The sequence below is a fragment of the Macaca fascicularis genome, chromosome 11 (genome assembly GCF_037993035.2).
Source record: "Macaca fascicularis isolate 582-1 chromosome 11, T2T-MFA8v1.1".
Taxonomy (NCBI): Eukaryota; Metazoa; Chordata; class Mammalia; order Primates; family Cercopithecidae; genus Macaca; species Macaca fascicularis.
The window spans coordinates 76,670,719-76,685,377 of NC_088385.1; the positions used below are offsets into that span (position 1 = coordinate 76,670,719).

Consider the following 14,659-nt stretch of genomic DNA (forward strand, 5'->3'; position numbering starts at 1 on the left):
TTTTTGGCCAGTCTCTCCTATTAGTTGTATGAGAGCAGAAATTTATGCTTTTTAAAACTATCCAACACTTTATTGTGGCTTTTACCCCAGAACTTCAAGTGCTGTAGGAATTCAACAAATATTGGTAACATGAATTAATGAATTCTGTGATGCCATGGTTGATCCTGTTTCTGTAGTGCCATAGGCCTCTGCATATACATCTTCTAGAGTATTTATCACATTGTACTGCCATTCTCATTCCATTATCTTTCTCCTTCACTAGACTGTGAGACTCCTGAAGTCAGAGAATCTGCCTCATCAATGCTGTGTTGATTAATACAGTATCTGATACATTGTGGATACCCCTGATAAAAATTCGCGTATATTAATGCCTGAGTTTTTAAATCTCCATGAAAGGAAGATAAGTGATTTTATTAACTTAAGGAAATCTGAAGGAGAAGTGATTTTCTGAGGAAAAGATAAGGTCAATTTTGGCTTTGAGATGTCAACTGGACATTCAGATGAAAAAAAAAATTCCGGAAGGAGACCGTGAGTGTAGAACTTGGGGGGGCAGTTAGGGTAGAGAGGAAGCTGCAGCCACGGATGAAGATATTAAATAAGAAGGGAAAGCTTATGGGTATAGGTCACAGGTTGCAAGCCTGTGGCCAAGTCTGGGTTGCAGACATTTTTCCCCCATAGTGTTTTAAAACATTTCAGATTTGTTCCCTACTTTTAAAAATTAGGAGATCTTCATAAAAATATCAGATTTATGGCTTCTTTGAAATATCAGAAGGGCTGGGCACTTGGGCTAGGAAGTGGCTCCTCCAGTGAGGCTTCATGTGCCTTCACATCATGGCTACCTGTTACCTTCTTGGCCCTATGGGCTTTCGAGTTTATATGGAATAAGAAACAGAAAGAACCAAAGAACTGAAAGCAACACCTTGAGGAACACACCCAGTTAGGGCCTGTAAAGGAAGAAGAGAACCTGTGAGGGCTTAGAGGATTGGATGAAAGTAGGAGGAAAACATGGGGCAAGCACAGTGTCAAGTCAAGTGAATGAATAGGATCAATAAGGAAATGGGGAGGAGAGAGATGAGATGTGAGGCGCTCTCTGGAACAAATACAAGGAGTGGGGTGCAGGATACACACAGACTTAATTTTATAAAATACTGCCTCCTGTTGCTCAGTTCTCATTAACAACAGCAATGCATGAGGCTTACTGTTTCTCTGTATCCTCAACACCTAACATTATCAGACTTTCTAAAATTTGCAATTCTGATTGAGTTAAAGGGGCATCATATTGTTTTAATTTACCTTTCTCTGATTAGTAATAAAGTTTTGCATCTCTTTCTTTTGTTAGCTATTAGGTTTTTCCTTCTGTGAATGGTTTGACTCAGTGTTTTATTGGGTTAACTTGTCTTTTTCAGGACGAGAATATAACTTTTCACTTGACTCTATTATTTTATTTTTTCCTGGTACTTTCAAAAATAAAATTAATATACCAAGTCTATAGTAACAGCTTAAGAGACTGACAATTATTTTCTATTTCAATGCCTTGTTAGCTTCTTCCTAGTGCTAATTACACCTTTGAACTGTATTGTTTATTTGTGGTTTACTTGTTATTGGTCAATCTCTCCCACTAGAAAATATTCTCTATGAGGACAGAGATCCTGTCTACTTTATCTAATTGTTTTATCCCTGCACTCACATGAGTGTCTAGCATATCGTAGGTGCTTAATAAAGAACTACTGATTGGGGTCATCAATTGAATATTGAGGTGCATGTGTCAGGTCCTGAGTTGGTCCTGAGGAGTCACAAGACAAAGTCACTGCTTTCAAAAGGAGCTTGTTAATCATCTTGGTAAGACAAGAAATCAAAGAATTATAACAAACTCTGATATTTGCTAGTTCAACTGGAAACTTGTCTCAGTCAAACACTCAAGCCCTTTCCACAGAAAATTGCACTTATCTAAAAATAATAAAAATTAAATGAGGCTTCTAAGGCAAACAAAGGGCAACAATACTGCACACAATTTTAAACACTTTTATGAATCTCGTGCTCTTTCCATGTAAAGCGGAAGAAAAATGAGTCCAAGATATGTCCTCTTTGCAAGAGAAATATGCTTGCTAGAGAAGCCCGTCCTCCAGAGACCTGTTGAAAAGCCACCTGGAAGTCTGAGCTTCCACACCATCCCAGCAGCCTGCTTTTCTGATTTAAGGATTCTGTTTTTTTAAATCCATGTCAGGGCCCAGCACGCTCTCCACAAAATCAACTCCTGGACAAAAATCTAAAGCTGAGTTTATTCAAAGCCCAAACAATTGCCAGACACACCCATTGGCTAAAGACAGTTTTTCTCCCTTTGGCAATCATTTTTACAATGCTCAATTACAGGCTATTTTATTCCCATGGTTTTATTATACAACATCAGTCCATGCAACACCAGATGCATCATTTACCATAAGGAGAGATTTTCAAGTCTGCAATGCTGTCTTATGAGGAAAGAAATAAGGGCCTATTTCAACTTCTTGAAGCTTGCTTTGCCATCAGGCTAAGTTACCCTCGCTCAGTGTCGCTAAATAAAGGGTGAATTGTAGCTTCCAAAGAGAGAAGAAATCAGCTCCTCTGCCTGGCTGTGCCCCAATGTCTTGGGTACATTATCTTTAGACCTGCAATGGACCCAGGAACTTCCAGGCTGTGTTCTGCCGAGTCCAGGGGTTTCCTGGAGGGGGTGGGGTGAGAGGGAACTCAAGGGCTTTCAACTGTTTCCTGAGCTAATCTTGTCGCAAAGAGGACAGGACCTAATCTGGGTAGAAGCTGGTTTGTTAGATATCATCGAATCACCAGCCCATTGCCCTAGATGATAAACACTAGTGTTTGTTTAATTCGCTCACATTTCCATGGGCATTTCCCAACATGAAAACGGAATTTGGACCTTAGGTGTTTTCTTTGTTTTTTGTTTTTGTTCTGTTTTGTTTTGTTTTTTGCTTCTCTGAGAGAAACTTCAGATAAAAGAATAAACTAGAAGCTGGTACTGTCTTGATTTCTCTAGAGAGCAACACTATGACCTCTCAGTGCCTCATGCCATGAGCCACCTGTAAGAATATTCATTTAATCATCAGATGTGTACTGAGTTATTAGTTTGTGCTGGTGTGCCAACTATGGATGAGATGTGAGCCCTGTCCAGGTGAGCCCACTCTCCAGGTAAATCTAACACCAAGTTTAAGGAAGATGGGAGAAGGGGAGGACAGGTGATTCAGGTAGAGGAAGCAGCATGTGCTGGATCCAGAGGCTAGAGGAATCCTGCCGTGTTCAGTGAATGGCAAATGGTTCAATATGGTGAGAGCATAGAGCGTGAAGGAGGCTGTAGTGAAAGATGAATTTTAGATAAGGGATACCTGCTCTGAGCTCGCTAACAGCTCTGGTTTCACGAATGCTTTCCTGTTGTTTTCATGTGCAATACACTTGCTGGTGTGCCTGTAGTGCCCATTTAGAAAACATGCTCATTCTGTCCATAGGTACCCTAACTCCATAGCAAGTCTCAGTGAGTAAAAGATTCTTAGGTGAATTGAAGCAGTTGCCACCTTTTGCTTCACAATCTCATTAGCAAATTTTGGTAGCAAGCTGATTTAACCATTTTTACATCACAACTGTAAAGTTGTGTTTCAGCTGAGGTAGTGAACCCCATTTAAAACCGTTAATAGCTGGACAAAGTACAATAATTAATTGGGTTCAATTACAAAATGGTTAGTTGTCAAGGATGAGCATCAAATGGGGAGACTTTTCAAAATGCCCCTCAGCCCTAATGGATCCAAACTTCTTTAAAACTTTTTTTTTTTTTTTTTGTAGAGATGGGGTCTCACTCTGTTGCCAAGGCTGGTCTCGAACTCCTGGCCTCAAGCAGTCCTCCCACCTTGGCCTCCCAAAGTGCTGGGATTACAAGTGTGAGCTAATGTGTCTTGCCCATGAATCCAAGATTCTACATGGGGTTCAGACATGTGTATTTAGAAAAAAGTTCCTCAGGCGTCTGTGATATGGGTTCTTGGTTCAAATCTGCTCATATAGACCTAATCACTTGCATAGAAAAGAACATTTTCAGAAAAACTCTGGATTATAGTTTTGAACATATTTATACTGGCTTCACTCTGACAATGGGGGACAGAAGTCAGAACTCCAAATATTTCAGTAAGTGTCAACCCCTATAATATGTATTGGAAATTTACTTTTCAGTAATTTACTATTGGATAGATCCATAAAGTCAGAGCCAGCCATAATTATAATCAGGAAAGTGGTAGTAAATTTCCTCTCCACTTTTATTTCCTCTTGAATAGGAAAACATATGAATTATCTCCTTGCCTATTGGATCCACCTGTAAGATATATGGTACTGGCAAATTTGAGTTGGAGAAATTAAAGCTGACCTTTTATCATTATTGACAAGTAACCAGGCAATTGCAGCCATTGCTTATAGCCTATGAGGCAGTATTGAAAGTCCTGTTGAGGAAAACACTGCAGAAAGAACTTAACTGCGGTTTAGAGGTGACTTTATTATCATTCTCCATAGTCTGCTTTGGCTTGAGTGAAATCACAAATTAATGTATTAAGCAATTTTTTTTTTAAAGAAGAAGAAGCCGGTTACCAAGGGAAGAAAAAGAATATCAGTAGTGTCAGTGAGGATGGAGAGAAGTGGTGGCTTTGGGAGATTTAGGATGTGGAACTGACAGTCCTGCATGGTAGATTGCCTGCCAGTGAGCAGGGTGCCGGGAGGGGTCAGAGAGGACGGCTGCAAATCTGTTTTGGGCTGCTGGTGGACATCAGCTGACCGTGTGATCTACTGTAAATAATACAGCTGTATTTACAGTGTAAGGCTCTCTACAGGGTAAACATAGTAAATAATGATTTAACATTTGTTATGATTTGGAATCGTAGAATGCTGTTTCTATCTTCATAATTTCTGCCTTATTTTTATTACAACAAATTTGAGAGTAAAGGAAAACCAGTACCAGGATTAGAAAATTTAAAAGGGCTTTTGTCAGGAGATTTTTGTTTTTGTTTTGTGATTTAAAAAAAAAACAAACAAACCACTTTTAATGAAAAATTTCAAATGTATAAAAATCCAGAGAGAATAGTAATGAAACCCCATGTATGCCTCACTTAAATTCCCCAGTTATTCATATCAATTCTTGTCCAATCTTATTTTATTTAAATCACTCACCAATTACCCTCTCCCACCAACTGGATTATTTAAAGCAACCTCCAACATCATACTATTTTATTATAGATTTTCAATTTTTTTTCTAAAAGAAAAATGGCCTCTTAAAACCAGAACCACTATAACATTATCACACCGAAAAATGTACAGTAATTTCTTAATAGTATCAAATCCAGTTGGTGTTGAAATTTCCCCAATTGTTTTTACATATGTATATATAAAACAAAGAAACAAATACCTGCAATAGTTTTAGTACACATTGAGGATTATTGCCTAGATTTATTGTTCCATTTGGGGTTGTAAAACAGTGATATTCTATCATTTCTTCTTTATTTATTCTCTGGAATTTATTATCTGGAATTCTTCTTAAATGAACTTTCAAATATATAGATTTTATATAGGACAGGCAGGATAAAATTTTATTATTTTATTTACAAGATTTTAAAAAAATGAGTTAAGCCCTTAATGTCTCCCAAAGGTAAATAATAAACTATTTTTAAAAATTGAATAGGATTTTGGATGCTTTTAAAGCACATTTGATTCTTTGTTCTCTCATGGTTATTAGTCCTTCGATGTTCTATCTTTGGCCAATGAGAACTTCTTCAGTTAGCTCCTGAGTCATTTTGACCCAACCACAGTACTCTATGATAGCTTCCTTATTTTCTCATATTGGAAGATATTCCAGGTTCACTTCAGACTTATCCTACCCCAAATCTGGAAGAGTTCCAGGTTCACCTCAGACATATCCTACCCCAAATCTGGAAAAGTATCCAAAATCTGGGTCCTTTCACTGGGAATGGTATTTAGAGATTACAATGAGGAGTCTTCATTGTTAGTAGTTGGGAAGTTTTTTTTCCAGTCCTTTTACTTAACATAGCTAGAAAATATCTTTTTCTTTTAAGAAATGAAATATATCAGGAATTCATACTAATATTTCTAACTTAAATTTAGATTTGCTAGGCTTTTACTAAGTGTTTTAATTTTATGTTTATATCTCGTTTCTTAAATGCTAAAAATCTTGGTTTATAGCATTATTAACTATGTATTTGTTTTATCCAAATGTGTGCTGTCTATGCATGTATACTCCATCACTATTATTACTAACAGTATGATTATTGAAATTAAGATTCCCTTGCTGGTTGACTTTTTTTTTTTAATTTTAATTTTTTTGTCTTTAGGGTCTCTCTCTCTGGGAATGGGCAGTCAAATTACTATGTTTTGAAGTCACTTAATATCAATCTTCTCTGTAAGGTTAAACCAGAAACTCAATACCCAATTAGGCTTATTTGTTTTATTTTGCCTTCTATTTCTAGGGGATGTTTTTAAAATTTTTGTTTAGTTTTTATATGTATTTAAAATACCCGCATATTCTAAAGGTAAATTCATAAAACAAGGTACATTCAGAGAATCTGGGTTCTATCCATTTCACCCATCTTGTTTATTCCTTTCCATTATGTGTAACAATTTTAAGTTAGTTTTTGGTTTATTCTTCATTTTATTAACATAGATATGTTTTGTATTCTTCTTATACTACAGACTTTGCTCCATAACAGCATATAGAGATATTCTTCCTTTCTTTTTACAGTTGCATAGTATACTGCTATGCAAATGTACCACAGTTTATTATCAATTCCCCTATTAATGGACATTTGGTTTGATTGTGGTCTCTTTTATATCTTACTTTTCTCCAGGAGATCTATGGAATAAACTCCTAGAAGTGGGTTTACTGGCTCAAAAATAAAAATATATGTAATTTTGCTAGATATTGCCAAATTCTACTCCAGAGTGGTTTTATCAATTTGTTATTTGGATGGATTTTGAAGGATGTATGGTAAGACTTCAGAAAAAATGTAGGGTTTTCTGATGACATTTGAGAAGCCAAAACAAGTCTGATTTTTTTGTTGTTGGATTTTTTTGTGTTTTTTTGGTAAGTTTTCTTAAAGCAAACATAGTCCTCAGAAATCAAGCTTTTGGTCACTTTGCATCCCATGTGCGAAGGTTTTCTGCTTCCATAAGCTGCTAACTCATAGCCCTTTTCAATTCACTTGTGTCCATTCTTACTGAGCATTTCCTGTGGGCAAAGGCGTGTGCTAAATGCTGGTGAGATATGCAAATCAATCAACATAATTCTGCCCTCCACAAACTCACGATCCAGGTGGGGGACAGACACATAACATCTGATACAAGGCAAATGGCCAGCTGATAGAATTGAACATGCTTTGAGGACGTTGTAGAGTGACGGGTGCTCTCTGACTAGTGGTCTCTGGGAGATACTGGGTATGGTGGGATTTGGACTGGCCTTGAGGAAAGGCATTTTTATCATAGGTAATTATGGGAGTGAGGTCTCAAACACTGGAGAGTACGGGGTGTTCAGGGGCCTTATCAGATCTGTGTGGCTGCTCTGGGAGTTTCAGAGAGTTCTCCAGTGTATCATGAGATGCATCTGTTTTTGAACTTCATACGCTAAGCCTTGAATCTGGAATGTTCAGCTTTTGATTCTTTCTGAGTGATTGCTCTACAGTGTTTGAAACCTCAAAGCTTCAATTTGGATGATAAGAATCTCAAAGGCACGGAGCCCTGAGTTTGACCCTCAACCACAATACAGTCTCTATTGCCCTTGAACCCAGTCTTGGACCAGCCTCTCTGCAATTCAGAAAGTGCTGTGGGATTTTGAACTTGCAAACAGAGAGAGAGATAGGAGGAGGGGTCATGGGGTTGGGATATGAGTTGATAAGAGCTTTCCAGCTTTTTATTATGGCTGAGAGATGGTCACATGTGTTCATATGACAACTGAAGTGTGTGGCTGCTGAAGAGGATGGCCTGGACTCTCTGGGTTTGGTTGGTCTCCCCTTTCTTTTTCTGATGTGTCATTACATTTTATGAACAGGAAGAAATATGTGCTTTCTTTAAAAAAATTGCTTCAAAGTTAGGCTACAATATAAGCGGTATACAATAGTTCATTGGATGTTGAAGCAGATATTGACACCTCAAGAATTATCTTCTCATTTATAGATGAAGAAATGGAAGCCCAGAGAAGTTATTGCATTTTGTCTGGAGTCTCACATCTAGTAGGTGGCAGAACTCAGAGAAAAGCCCAGGTCTTTGTTCCTTCTTCCCTCATATGAGCAATTTGATGCACATTTTACAAGGGAGAACTGGAGTCATTTTCTAGGAATTTTGGTGATTAACAGAAAATTTAACATTCAGAAGCCTGTTCTGACTTTCTTTTTTCTTTTTCTTTTTTTTTTTTTGAGATGGAGTTTCACTCTTGTTGCCCAGGTTGGATTGCAATGGCGCAATCTTAGCTCACTGCAACCTCCACCTCCCAGGTTCGAGTGATTCTCCTGCCTCAGAATTTTAAATATGGAATAATGGCCATTGAAAATAAATCTTTTGCCAATGTCCTTCAGCTCCTTTTTTGAGTTACAAGGTCATATTTTCATTTTATTGGAAATTGAACAGAAGCAGTTTACTACACAGCCAGCAGTTTAGCAAGACTGCGTTAGGTTTCAAACCTCTGCAGATTTATCTTGAATGAACTTGAAGATGTGGGTGTCTGTAACCATTTTCAACGGTATATTCCAACTGTCTTTGAATGGACTGTGGACAGCTTTGTAGTCGATCTCAAATTGTTAATTTATGCACTCTGTTTGATTTTTCCCTTTTAGGACCAGATCTTTATGGAAAATGTAGGTGCAGTGAAGCAACTGTGCAAACTAACTAACAACCTTGAGGAGAGAATAGAAGAGTTAGAAATATGGAACAGAAAGCTGGCCCAGCTAAAGCGGCTCAGTAGTTGGAAGTCATCAGCCAGTGAAGCAAGCACAATCAGGTACATTCAGCCAGGATTGCCATAGAAATTTGGGGAAAGGAGAGAGTGAGCTCTTTCCAGAATAAGATCAATCTAAATGGTCTTTTTGATCAAACAGCAACTGCTACTTTCTGATAATGAAGTCTGCATTTTTCTTTTAGAATATTTTGGAGCACAATTGTCTTATGTGATAACTTTCTTATTTTTTTTCTGTTGTTGGTTTTTTTTTTTTTTTTTTGAGCGTAAGTTTTGTTGTCATCCAGGCTGGAATGCAATGGCGCGATCTTGGCTCACTGCAACCTCCTTCTTCCAGGTTCATGTGATTCTCCTGCCTCAACCTCCTGAGTAGCTGGGATTATAGGTGCCCGCCACCACGCCCGGCTAATTTTTGTATTTTTAGTAGAGACAGGGTTTTACCATGTTGGCCAGGCTGGTCTTGAACTCCTGACCTCAGGTGTTCCACCCACCTCGGCCTCCCAAAGTGCTGGAATTACAGACGTGGGCCACCATGCCTGGCCCTGTTGCTGTTTTAAAAGTGGAAAAAAACCAGGAGACATCTGTTTAGTAGCAGTTGTTACAGGAAGTGCTAAATTTTCACATAAGGGTGGCTTCTCCTTTAATGAGGAGAAGTGGTCATTTCTAAATTTAGAAAACCATGTTTGGTCCTCAGGGGAAGACTTTTTGTTATTTTTTTCTTAATTGCTTAAGAAGGTAAATGCACATTTCCTGGAGTTTAGTTTTGAGAAAAAGAGAAATATAATGTTTAATTTATTCAGTTATACTTACTGAAGTTCCTTTTCGCAAAAGGAACTCTCAATTGCCATGACTTTTCCTTTTCAAAATGTCACTGTATTGCAAAAGAAAGTCATATTGCTGTGTTAGTGACAGGCTGGGCCTTTGTCATATATCTCCTGGAGAGGTATTTGAATAGTAACCAATTTTCTCTCTCTTTTAAAGCAAATCTAGCAGAGCCATTAGTGCATCTTCTCCAAGAAGGGCCGTTCATAAAAAAAACAACAAGGTAAATAGACAAATTTACAATGAAAGGAAATGATATTTTCTACTTAAAATGTCTTTAGAGAAATCAGTCAAGAATCTTTTTCTCATTTATTTGTTGAGAAAATCCGTAGTTTGCATCCTTATGTACTACATGTGTTTAAATATTAGCCCTCTAGTAGATATTAACTGGCTTTTTAAAGCAAAGTTTAGAGAAACAAGTACAAAATATATTAATCTCAGAATTATTATCTGCAAGTTTTTGTTTGTGTTGTCCCCTTCAGGCGAAAGTCAGCAGCCTCATCATACAGATGGCCTTGTGCTGCCAGATCTGTGTACATGCCTTGACCCCCACCCCCTTATCTTTGGCTTTAGGAGATCCCAAAGGGACTTTAGTTAATCCTCAAATCCCTCTTTTCCCTTTGATATTTAGTACTAAATATGCAAATGGAAGAATAGGTATTCACTTGCTGGCAAAGGTTAAAATGTGATGGTTTTATTAATGAATAAAGAAAGCATTTATTAAGTAGGATAGTATTTATAGTTAAAGTGAAGGTTAATCATTTATTAACTTGAAGGACACCCTCTCCATCACAGAGAAATATCAGTAAGGGAGAAGCTGCAATACACCCTTCCTAGCAGCACTTCATAAGTAGCTACAAAACTCAGCTTGCTCCCTCTGATCCAGCAGTGGCCCAAAGGTGGCCCTTCCCTGGGGAGGATATCCATGACCTTAACTGACACCCTATTAAAGGTTGACCTGATGCTTGTGTCACTGCCTCATTTTACTCTCTACTCCTCATGCTATACTGTGTTGATTATTCTAAAAGGATTCAGAAAGAGTTCAAAAATTCTTCTACTAAAAACAAGTAAACTATTATGCAGCTGACAAGCTCCTTAGTGTATTGACAAACACAAATACCCAGGTAAAAATATATGTAGAATTGCTCTGGGGCAAGTTACTCAACCACACTGGGAAATAGGGACAATTATAGTATTTACACAGATTGTTGATAGGATTTAAATGAGGATTAAGGAGCTACAGCTCTGCACAGCACTCAGCACTTAGTAGGTTACTCAATAAACACAAAACACGAAAAATATTGTGTAGGAAAGGTACCCTTTGGACTAAATAATTTTCAGTGGGACAGAGGGAATGGTATCCACATCCATGGCAGCCCTGATAGATGCAGTTTGGTCACCTGTAATCTCTGTAGCTCCCATCTTGCAAAATAAGAGATTCTCTTTATTTTGCAGTTATCTCAGAATATTAACTAGAATATATGGCCCATGAGAGCAGGCTCTGTGTCTGCCTTCCTCATTCTCATGTCACTAGGACTAGCACGAAGTAGGCACTCAAGAAATATTTGTCAGATGAATACCTGAGTGGAGAGCCCAGTATGAAAATATTCCCTGAAGTATGAAAACTTACATTAAAAAACATTAAGTGGTTCAGCGTCTTGGATATGTGGGTGGGGTATAGGCTGAGGTGTGGTCCCAGGGTCGGGGACTCATGTAGGCCTTAAAGAGCACCCATTCAACTCAGAGACCTCTTGCTGTCACTGTAGAGGGCCTGTGGGAGGCAGAAAGGGTGAGTCAGATCTCTTCTAAGGAACTGCATTGTAGCCAGGGAAGATTGGAAGAAAATACAAAGAACAGTTGTACGTGGATGTCATCAGTGCTGCAGAGGCTCAGAGTGTCAGGAGGTTTATGAGAGTTGAGCCTTAAAGGAGGAGTAAGCTTTGGCTAGACAGCGATGAAATTGAAGGAGAAGTTACAGATGGAATGGCATAAATGAAAGTCTGGTGGCTGGAAATGGCTTCCTTGAAGGATTAGGTGGGAGTTGTTTAGGGAAGATAGTGGAAGATAGGGCTGAAAATAAAGAAGCCATGAAGGCCTTTTGAATAACAGCAATATCTAAGTTGTATAGTTTCCTTTCTTTAAAAACAGACAGTAAAAAGGAGGCAGCATAGCATTGCGGTTAAGAGCATAGATTCTGGAGCCAAGTTTTGGGGGGTTCAAATTCCTGGCTGTGTGATTTATTAGCTGTGTGATCTTGAGAGAGAAACTTAGCCTTCCTGTGTCTCATTTTCCCTATTTTTAAAATGGGGTTGATAAAGGTACTTGCTTCATAGGGTTGTAGAGGATTATTGTGAGGATTAAATAAATTGATATATGTAAAGCATTTGCATAGCACATAGTAAGTGCTACATAATAGTTGTTATTAATGTGTTCAAACTCAATATTTTAGCGTATCTCATTTCAGGCTTGTCCAGGGAGCTCAATAAAATACAGATAACTAAAGTGCTTGTTCCCTCTGTGCTGACCTGCTAAGAGATCTGAGCTCTTCCTGTGAGGTTGACTTTTACTTCCATGCTACCACCCATCTCCTAGGTGTCCTCTGTTCCTTGGGGACTCTGTGGGTCATTGAAATGCTTGTGTGTGAGTGGGGAGTGGTATTCTGGAGTAGGGTGGGGGTCTTGTTAATGAGCAAATTGATGCTGTGGGCAGTTAGTGGGTCTTACCAGATGGTAAGAAGCCTGACTGGGCCCTGCCTTTACTTCCACACGGCTCCCAATGCTGGCCAAGATGGTGTTCATTCTGGAGGAAGATTGAAGTCTCTTGATGTAGCTCTCATTCAATCAGTAGGGTTCCTCTTTTTTCCTTCTCTTTCTCCACCTCCAAGAGGTAGGTGGGCCATTCTGGCTATACGTAGGACTCAGGATGAGATAGGAAGCTCCCCAGGATTCAAATAAGAATTCACTGACTATTTGGAGGAGGAGAGGGAAAAGGAAAGAATGAAGATGGCTGGGCATGGTGGCTCACGCTTGTAATCCTAACACTTTGGGAGGCCAGAGTGGGTGGATCACTTGAGCCCAGGAGTTCAAGACTAGCCTGGACAACACAGTGAGACCCCATCTCTACAAAAAATTAAAATATTAACTGGGTTTGATGGCTGTAGTTGCAGTTACTAGGGAGGCTGAGGTGGGAGGATCGCTTGAGCCCAGGTGGTAGAGGCTGCAGTGAGGCAAAATTATGCCATTGCACTCCAGCCTTGGTGACAGAGCAAGACCCTATCTAAGAAAAAAAAATGAACATGGGTAAATACTTTTTATTGTCCTACCTCTTACAGGTTCCCAGTCCCTACTCTCCCCCAAATAAAACCTATTGAATAAGAATTTTACATTTAGGGCATTTAGGGTTTTCTCAAGCACCGTAGTAATTCTATGCACACCTTAATTTGAGAGACATTACACTGTTTATTGGATATACCTAATAACTCTGAAAAGTAGGCAGGTATTATTTTATTATTCCTATTTTATTGATAAGGAAAATGAGGATCAATGACATTTAGATAACTTGAAGACTCAACTCTAAGTCTGACTCCAGGTCTTAGGCCATTTCTCTATATTAGGCCAAAGGATTTGGAGGAAAAGCATGGAGACTTAAAATAATTCAGTAGCTGTGAGGGTAGATTGAAGGGGAAAGCACTTACCCTGAAACTAGTCCTATTTAATTCCAGTCAATTCAACAAATTTCATTGAGTTTCTCCTCTGTGCAGTACACTATTAAGATGTCCTCAGAACAGTTTCTGTGAGACCTCAGAACAGTATAAGCCATTGACTCCTTGGTCATCACAACAGCTTCCAGCTATACTTACGGATGGCTCAGTTACAATAGCCCTAAGGGATAGTGTACTTGGTAAAAATGGTATAGTGAATCCTACACCCCTACCCTATACTACATGGAAGAACATTTGCTTTAGTCAGATAGCTAGCCCAATAAATTAAACCAAGAACGAATTTAAAATTATTATCACCTTATTGTACCCAATAAATTAAACCAAGAACCAATTAAAAACTATTACCACTTTATTCTAATACCCTAATAACCAAAAGCATGACTCTATCCTATATCCCCAGAAGGCAGCAGGCATAATACTCCTTATTGCATTTATAGGAAACTCATATTTAAGTAGCACCTCATTTAAGTGGGCAGAAAACTCCTATCTCTTCAGCCAGATTCCCCAGCAATTGCAGAGCTGTCATTCTGTAGCTCTTGGCTTCCCCATATGCAAGTTTGTATGCCAATATGTGTCAGTCCTAAAGTTTTGTCTCATTCACATACTGGAGACTATAATTTACTAATTTTCATGTCTCCTATAGTGTTGTACATAATGCTGCTCAATAAATATTGTAGAATTAATATGAGAATAAATAAGACACAGGCCCAGAGATATCTGTATATAGAGGTGAAAAATTGAATACTGGTGTTATAATTTTAAAAAGCGTTTAGTGGGATTTCATTCTATAAAAACCATTTTCATCATTTGTCATGATACCTGAAATCATTCCATTGGAATTCATCTCTTCATGTCTCGAAGATCTTTTGATTTTCAAAAGTATCCTACTCAAAGAGATGGACATCTGTGGTCTGACAACATCTCGCCTCAGGTCCCCCTTTCTCATAAAACTGCAAAGATAAGTGCCCAATGACTGGCAAAGATCATTGTCTGCAGGATGTCTGGGAAAAGGGAGATTGCTGTAGCTTGGAATTTCAAGGAAAGGGAGGTACTTGAGATAGACTTTGAAAGAATGTTGTTTTCAGAGAGGCAGGGAGGAGGAAAGATGTAAATTGAGGCAAGCACTCAAACTATCCCAAGAC

General features: G+C 38.5%; 1 protein-coding gene across 1 annotated transcript in view; it reads left to right on the forward strand.

The window, feature by feature from the left end:
• MYRFL (myelin regulatory factor like) overlaps window positions 1-14,659 on the forward strand; it is a 110,559-nt gene that overhangs the window by 75,945 nt on the left and 19,955 nt on the right. Inside the window, exons 14-15 of the mRNA XM_074007699.1 lie at window positions 8,856-9,019; window positions 9,956-10,019. Of these exons, the coding sequence (XP_073863800.1) occupies window positions 8,856-9,019; window positions 9,956-10,019 (228 nt within the window). The remainder of the gene's footprint in view (window positions 1-8,855; window positions 9,020-9,955; window positions 10,020-14,659) is intronic.